Here is an 8,155-nt window from a genome sequence, read left to right on the forward strand (position 1 = left end):
AGGATGTACTTATAGTTTCCTTTAAACTTTTTAGTTATTTGTGAGGGGGAGGGGTTTGCTTGTGGAGGTACGAGAACAACTTAAGGGAACTGGTTGTCTCCTTCCCCATGTGGATCCCAGGGATCAAACTCAGGTTGTTAGAGTTTGTGGCAAATAATTTTAACCACTGAGTCATCTCCCTGGCCTCGATTTGTGGTTTTTTAAGTGCAAGTTGTATTATATGTCATATCGTCATAGATGCCACTTGTCTTAGTCAGGGTTTCTATTCCTGCACAAACATCATGACCAAGAAGCAAGCTGGGGAGGAAAGGGTTTATTCAGCTTACACTTCCATATCGCTGTTCATCACCAAAGGAAGTCAGGACTGGAACTCAAGCAGGTCAGGAAGCAGGAGCTGATGTAGAGGCCATGGAGGGATGCTACTTACTGGCTTGCTTCCCCTGCCTTGCTCAGCCTGCTTTCTTATAGAACCCAGGTCTACCAGCCCAGGTCTACCCCACAATGGGCTGCCCCCCCCCCCTTGATCACTAGTTGAGAAAATGCCTTACAGCTGGATCTCATGGAGGCATTTTCTCAAGGGAGGCTCCTTTCTCTGTGATAACTCCAGCTTGTGTCAAGTTGACACAAAACCAGCCAGTACACCGCTTTACTTTGGAAGTATGGGTTTCTGGTCACTTAGAAAAAGGAGCTGGACCTGTAATGCAGCTTTGGAACACTAGTATGTGAGAAGCCATAGGTTCCCTTCCTAGTAACACACACACATGCATATGCACACGCACAGTGTAGTGGGTAGCTGGAGAGATACCCAACAGTTAAGAGCACTTGCTGTAAAATCACAAGGACTAGGGTTCGGATTTTAGTACTCACACAAGCCAGCTCAGCATCCCTCATGCAGGTTGGAACTCCTAAGGATCCCATACCTTTTTCTGGCCTTGCTTGCACTACACATTAGATACCTTCCTCCTCTGCTTCAATTCTAAGAGAGGGTTTCTCGGTGTAACAGAGCCCTGGCTGTCCTGGACTTGCTTTGTAGACCATGCTGGCCTTGAACTCAGAGATCTGCCTGCCTCTGCCTCCTGAATGCTGTCATTAAAGGTGTGCACCATCACACCTGGCCCTCAAATATTTTATAAAATTAAAAAAATAAAAATAAAAACTCTATGGTTTCAGACTTAGCAGAATGACATAACTTTTCTCAAGAAAGTTCCAGGGTGCATGTGTGTGTCTCTGAGAGTCAGCTTAGGGTCAGCCATATTGTGGGCTGAACAACTAAAACTTATTGCCAGCTAGGGTTACGTAGTGAGATCCTACTCAAAAAACACAAAACAAAACACTCCCAAGCAACCACGTTCTTGAGAGGCCTGAGACTGAGTGGGGGGACACATCATTCACAGAAATACAGCAGAAACACTTTTACCTCAGGCATGGCTTTGGGTAGGCCAGCATGCCTTTCCAGAGACCGCATTCTCAGGCCTTTCTGCTATCTCTGATTTCTCTTTGACTTCACGAAAGGCCTCTACAGGCTCACACATTTAGGAAGGCTCCATTAAGGTAATTTATAAGGCAAAGACTGGACTCAGCTATTGTTAGGACCAGAAAGCAAGGAGGGAAAACTGGTCGTCTGGTTCCGGCTCTTCCAAGATACCAACAAGTAAAGGTGCCAGCTAACATCACTTGTCACTAAGAGGCCAATGCGATTGTGAATCCAAAGTGGTGGTTTGTAAGGCGTTAATGAACTCTTTAGATAGAAATTTGAGCTTTAGAAGGCTCATTCGAGCTGTTTGTAAAGGAAGGATAATCGGTTGGGACTAAGTGTAATTTGGCAATAGGATTAAGTTGTGAGAGTAAGGGAGGCATCAAAGTGACCGTAGTGTTTAGACTTGGGTCTCCTAGGGCCGACGGAGCCATTAATAGTTTAGGAAGAAGCAGGTATGGCTGGGGGAAAAAAAGTCAGGGCAAGTAGAACCTGGTCTGTAAGGCTTTCAAGTTAGGTGTCCAAAAGATTGATAATAGGGGTGGGGCACTTTGGAGATAGGCCTAGGTGGAAACAGAACAAAACCCGGGAGGAATCTATTCAAGAAAGCACTGTTCGGAACTGGAGAAGTCTCTTGGTTCTGGGCTTACAGGGTGTGGTGGTAAGGCAAGCTTGGAGAAGAATCTCACGTGACGACCTAGTGGCGCAGCGGCTGCACAAAAGCTACGATAACCACCCCCCAGGGGGTAGAGTGCAGGGTGGCCCCTCCCGGCCCCGCCCCTCTGCCTTCCTTTTGCCCTCTTCATCCATTGGGTAATATCAATGTCCGTCAAGGGCCCGCCTCCGCAGATGAGCCAATCAGGAATGGCGGGAGGGAGCTTTCTTTTTGGTGCTGGTTCCTCCACTGGGGGCCTCTCCGGGGAAGTAAAAACCCAGTCGCAGCAACCGTGGAACTGTACTGTGCTCAGGACCTGAGCTGAGAGGATCCGCCGAGTGCCAGCGGCGCCAGCTGGTGAGGAGAGGACGAGGATACGAGGTAAGGAAGGGGACGATTGGGGGTGCGGACGTCTTCCCTGGTTTACGGGCGCCTCAGGTGATGGGGCGGAGAGGGAGAGGGGATGAGGTGAGAGGGCGGGACGAGCTGGTCCCCGGTCATGGTCACTCCACTCGCGCGCACGCGCCACGTGGGCCCGCGCACTGGTGGAGTAGTCGGCTGCTTAGCCGGTTCCCTGCACCAGCTTCCTTAGTAGTGAGCTGGACTTCGCAACTGGATTCGCGTTTTACACCTTGGAAAGCCAAGGCTCAGCCACTAAACGGGAGCTGGGAGTTCTTAGAGCCTTGAGGTCCAGCTAAGAAATCCAGAGATTTGGTTTCTTTAGGGGTGCTAAATTCTGTCCCATTGGAGGCGAACGGTTTTAATTGCGCACGGCTGCCTGCCCTTTCTGCAGGGTCAAGAGGCGCCTGAGGCCAACTGCCCCTGACCAACCTCATCTGTTCCAAGTACAGCCTGATGGGTACTGGCTTTGGGAAATCAGTTTGACAGTGCGGTTTATACCCTTTGACCTACTGATTTTGGAAATAAGGGAAAGGTGGCTGCAAATGCCATGTAATTTAGTACCAGGTTAGTGGAAACAAACTCCAAGTCTCCAGTAACTGTGAATGTTTTTATGCCAAAATCCATAAATAGTACTATCACTAAATACATTGTCTTTAATAGGAAGTCATATTCAAAGTAGTTGACCCAAAGATATAAAAATCTGACCAGAATGTACCCCAAGGACAAAAATAGGGACTCCTTCCTTTTGTTGTTTTTTTTTTTTTTTTTTTTTTTTTTTTGAGACAGGGGTTCTCTGTGTACTGGGTCTCAAATTCTGCTTGTCTTTTCTCCTCCTAAATGCTGGGATTAAAGGCATACTCCCACACATCCAGTTCCTATCCTGCTACCCCATTGTCATGGCCCCACTTTGTTATGATGGCTGGCCCAGAATAATTCGCAAAGTAATATTTTGCTGTGTAGATCAGGCTGGCCTTGAACTCACATAGATCAGCTTGCCTTTTCATCTTTGATGGCACTGTGACCAGCTTGGAAGTGTCATATTTTATTAAATCTTTACAAAATGTAGTGAAAACTTGGGACGGTGGCACACAACTTAGATCTCAGTACTGAGGAGGTCAGGGCAGGCAGATTTCTGAGTTTGAATTCACTGCTTGATCTACACAGTGAATTCCATGTCAGCTCGGGTGACAAAGTAAGACCCTGTCTCAGAACACACACACACACACACAAAAAAAAAAAAAAAAAAAAAAAACGACCAATAAACCCTGTGAGACCAGCACCTAGTCACTGGAATCTGAGGCAGAAGAATCTAAAGTTCAAGGCTAAGTGTGAAAAGCGGGCTGGGGATGTAGTGTTCAGTTCCTAGTGATGAGCAAACCCACAATAGTAAAACCAAACCCAACCGTATAGTGCCGATCAGATAGTGAAGCAGTATGTCTACTAAGTAGCTAGTGCCAGTGGGGCTCCAAATAGGCCATGCTGAGCTAATATTTATGTAATACATTTATATGATATATAGTAATGTGCACCAGGTACAAGGCTAGTAAACAGCTGTCTTTCTGGAATTTGTGGAGTGGATAGATGCTTGGGGGAGCAGATGCTGAAGGGAAACTTATACTGCAAGAGAGACTGGGCACAGGAGCTAGATAGTGAGCTCTGGCCTGAGGAAGGGTTTAGAAGGGAGAGAGGAAAAGGAGCCACTAATTGGCCAGGAGGAAGGCCTTATTGGCTCTATAAAATCAGAGCGTATTAGCAAAAGGAATGTTCTAGCAGTCAGTACTTTTAATAATCTGGAACTTTGAAGCTTTTATAAACTCTTTAAATTTTCAGGCTGAAAAAAAAAACACCCCACCTCCACTTGTCAATATTATTTCAGAATGTCAAGTACGGTGTCCTACTGGATCCTCAATTCTGCAAGGAATCGCATCGCTATATTGCGGGGCGGGAGACGCCTGTACTCAAGGGCTGCCACCAGTAGGGATCAACTGAAATGGAGGCTCTCTTCTCTGGCGTCGTCAGCCATAAGGGACAGATCTCCATGTGGTGGCTTTGCTCTGCGGAAAGCCTACAGGCACACATCAACCGAGGAAGAGGATTTCCACTTACAGCTCAGCCCTGAACAGGTCAATGACCTGCTCCGAGCTGGTGAGTCGTCCCACAAGGTCCTTGATTTCAACAATGGAGTTCCAAATTCAGTGTTAAGGTTTGAGAGCAACCAGTTGGCTGCCAACTCCCCAGTGGAGGACCGGCAGGGTGTGGCTTCCTGCGTGCAAACGAACGGGATGATGTTTGGCATTTTTGATGGACATGGTGGCCATGCGTGTGCACAGGCGGTGAGCGAGAGGCTTTTCTACTACACGGCGGTGTCCCTGATGTCCCACGAGACCTTGGAGCAGATGGAGGAAGCAATGGAAAACACGAAGCCTTTGCTGCCCATCCTGCAGTGGCTCAAGCACCCTGGAGATAGTATTTATAAGGACGTCACGTCAGTGCATCTGGACCACCTACGCGTCTATTGGCAGGAGCTCCTTGACCTGCACATGGAAATGGGGCTAAGCATTGAAGAAGCGCTGATGTACTCCTTCCAGAGACTGGATTCTGACATCTCCCTAGAAATCCAGGCTCCTCTGGAAGATGAGGTAACAAAGAACTTATCCCTCCAGGTTGCTTTTTCTGGGGCAACAGCCTGCATGGCCCATGTCAATGGCATGCACCTGCATGTAGCCAATGCTGGTGACTGCCGGGCTATCCTTGGCGTCCAGGAAGACAGTGGTGCCTGGTCATGCTTACCTCTTACCTGTGACCACAATGCCTGGAATGAATCTGAGCTGTCCCGGCTTAAGAGAGAACACCCTGAGTCTGAGGACAGGACACTCATCATAGATGACAGACTGCTGGGTGTCCTCATACCCTGCAGGGCCTTCGGGGACGTCCAGCTAAAATGGAGCAAAGAATTGCAGCGGAATGTTCTAGAGAGGGGCTTTGATACTGAGGCCCTCAACATCTACCAGTTTACCCCACCCCACTACCACACTCCGCCCTACCTGACAGCCAAGCCTGAGGTTACATACCACAGGCTGAGGCCCCAAGATAAGTTCCTCGTGCTGGCCTCAGATGGCCTGTGGGACATGCTGGGCAATGAGGATGTGGTAAGGCTGGTGGTGGAGCACCTGTCCAAAGTTGGTCGCCAGAAGCCGGGCCTGGACCAAAGACCAGCCAACCTGGGCCTCATGCAGAGTCTGCTGCTGCAGAGGAAAGCCAGCGGACTCCATGCAGCTGACCAAAATACAGCCACACATCTGATCAGACACGCCATCGGGAGCAACGAATACGGGGAGATGGAGCCGGAGCGTCTGGCTGCCATGTTGACGCTGCCAGAGGATGTGGCCAGAATGTACCGGGATGATATCACTGTCATGGTGGTGTTTTTTAACTCGGATTCTATTGATAAGTATCATAAGGAGGGTTAAGAGTCGCACTCTGGTGCTGAGGCTAACACGAATGCCCTGGAAAGCATTTCCACTCACTCCTTAGTGAGCAGTTCAAACCTTAGTAAAGAATAGGCAGACATAGGTTGCTGGGTAATTAACAAAAGGAGGGAAAACCATCCTTAGTGCAAAAAGCAAAGACGTTAGGAGTGTTTTTTTGTCCTGTGTGGGCTGGTCAGCTCTTCTGTGCCGCAGACAGAATAAAGACTAAAATTGGCTTAGGCTCACGTGGCCCAAGTCCTTTATAAAGACTGTTAAATTGTGTCATCCTGTGCTTTTAAAGGATACATTTAATCATGAGTCTAAGAATAAAGAGCTTCAGGATCTTCTGAGACCCGGTTGCAAATTTGACAGATGCGCTCACTCTGAACTCTGTTATGCACAACTTCTAGGCGCTAGTCTTTTGTTTAATTAGAGAAGCCTAGGTTTACAAAGCAATCTTCAGGGCACTTTTCTATGTTGTAGTCCAACTTCCGTGTGTGTGTGTGTGTGTGTGAGAGAGAGAGAGAGAGAGAGAGAGAGAGAGAGAGAGAGAGAAATGACTGATGATATTCTGCAACTGTTTGCGTCTTAACGCTGGTTACGTTTATTTTAAAACCAAGTCCTCAGCTTGCAACAGGGCTGCCAGAAGCACGTTTGGCACCTCAGCTGAGGATCAGAGGAACTAGGCCTCCAGCTGAATTTAATTGTGCAGCTATTGTTCCCCTCTGTTGAGCCTCACCTCTGAACCTTTGAGCCATCAGGGAGGTGATTTCCTTCTAATCCCTAACTCCTGGTGTTTTTGCTTAGTAAACGGTTCCCCCTAGGCTTAGCCATGGGTTATTCATAATTTTAGGTTCCTTGTGATTACAGCCTTCAAACACTCTTGGTTCCAGGTGACACTATCCTACCTCTGCTGTTCTGCCCAGCCTCATACTGACGTGACTGGAAAAATCTTACCTGTTCTATCTTCCAAAGGTCGGAAGAAAGATGACGTGGTTGGGTGGTAGTTGAGGACGTTTAGGCAGGATGGATTTTTTTTTTTCCCCAGTGGTCTGTGGACTTGAGAGAGTTCAGTCTGGATCTAGAGAAGTGAAAGTAAGGTCCTGTGAGAACAGCCAGGAGCCAAGGCTTTCTCTCTGCATCTTGGAAGGGAGGAGGGAAGACTTATCAGATGGGCCACCTGCCCCTGCCTGTTGTTGCCATAGCCACACCTTGAGGACTAGACCATATTTAGTGCGATAGTTGGGTGAAAGTTAAAATGTATCTGTTCATAGTCATAGTGGGTTGTTGGTGTTTGCTTAAAAACTAATCTACACAAATTGGTTTTAGGGAATAAATTTCCTTCTCTCCTGGGTGGCTCTGGCATTAAACTGCAGGAAATGTGTCCCTAAATGGACACACACATATTTTTTTTTGGCCCTTTTAATATCCTGTCCCTTGTCAGCGCTTCACTGTAGGCGAAGCTCTTTAGTTTTTTTTTTTTTTTTTTTTTTTTTCTGTTGCTTCTCCACTGTGCCACCCACACCCTAGGTTTGGCCCCCTTGGCTTCGTAGGTAGACAGTCTATCGAGTTCACACTGGGTTAGCAGAGCGGTTCAGTGGGTAAAGGCTGCCAGTCTCAAAATCTCGAGTGCCATCCACGGGACCCATGTGATGAAAGGAGTTGAAAGTTGTCCTCTGACCTCCACATGTGAACCATGGCACATGAACTCACACAAAATAAATAAAATGAAAAAAAAAAAAAAAATCAGAGCCAGGCAGTGGTGGTGCATGTCTTTAACGCCAGCACTCAGGAGGCGGAGGCAGGTGATTCTCTGAGTTTGAGGTCTACAGAGAGTTCCAGGACAGCCAGGACTACACAAAGACCCTGTCTTGACCCCCCACTTTCCACCAAAAATAAATAAATCAGAATTGTTTTTTGTACATTTTCTAGTGTACCTGCTTAGTGATATGGTTTGATGTTTCAAAACAAAACTCTTTTGAGTCCTTTTGTTCAGAATCAGATCTCTTAGAGATTTTTACTCAAAAGTAAAATATAGGCACTTCACCTTGATGAGCCCGGACCTGCACTTGAGTGTGTTTACTTTCTGTGGCTCTTTTCTGAGAGGCCCACACACGCTCTCAGGAGTGGCTTACCTTCTGAGTGCCTCCTTCT

General features: G+C 47.5%; 1 protein-coding gene across 2 annotated transcripts; it reads left to right on the plus strand.

Moving 5' to 3' along the window:
- The first annotated feature begins 2,413 nt into the window (after positions 1 to 2,413).
- On the plus strand, positions 2,414 to 6,815 carry PDP2 (pyruvate dehydrogenase phosphatase catalytic subunit 2). Of its 2 annotated transcripts, none has more exons than XM_080936798.1 (2): positions 2,414 to 2,510; positions 4,362 to 6,815. In XM_080936798.1, exon 2 carries the CDS (start codon positions 4,409 to 4,411, stop codon positions 5,999 to 6,001), a length of 1,593 nt encoding a protein of 530 aa, XP_080792924.1. In that variant the 5' UTR covers positions 2,414 to 2,510; positions 4,362 to 4,408; the 3' UTR covers positions 6,002 to 6,815. The 2 variants fall into 2 exon arrangements, with proteins under 2 accessions (XP_080792924.1, XP_080792925.1); XM_080936799.1 differs by having other exon boundaries at positions 2,428 to 2,510; positions 4,408 to 6,815.
- The last annotated feature ends 1,340 nt before the right edge of the window (positions 6,816 to 8,155 follow it).

Source organism: Micromys minutus, assembly GCF_963924665.1.
Source record: "Micromys minutus genome assembly, chromosome: 24".
Classification (NCBI taxonomy): Eukaryota; Metazoa; Chordata; class Mammalia; order Rodentia; family Muridae; genus Micromys; species Micromys minutus.

Coding starts and splice junctions, on each gene's coding strand:
- PDP2 (XM_080936798.1), top strand. CDS start 4,409: ATGTCAAGTACGGTGTCCTACTGGATCCTCAATTCTGCAAGGAATCGC.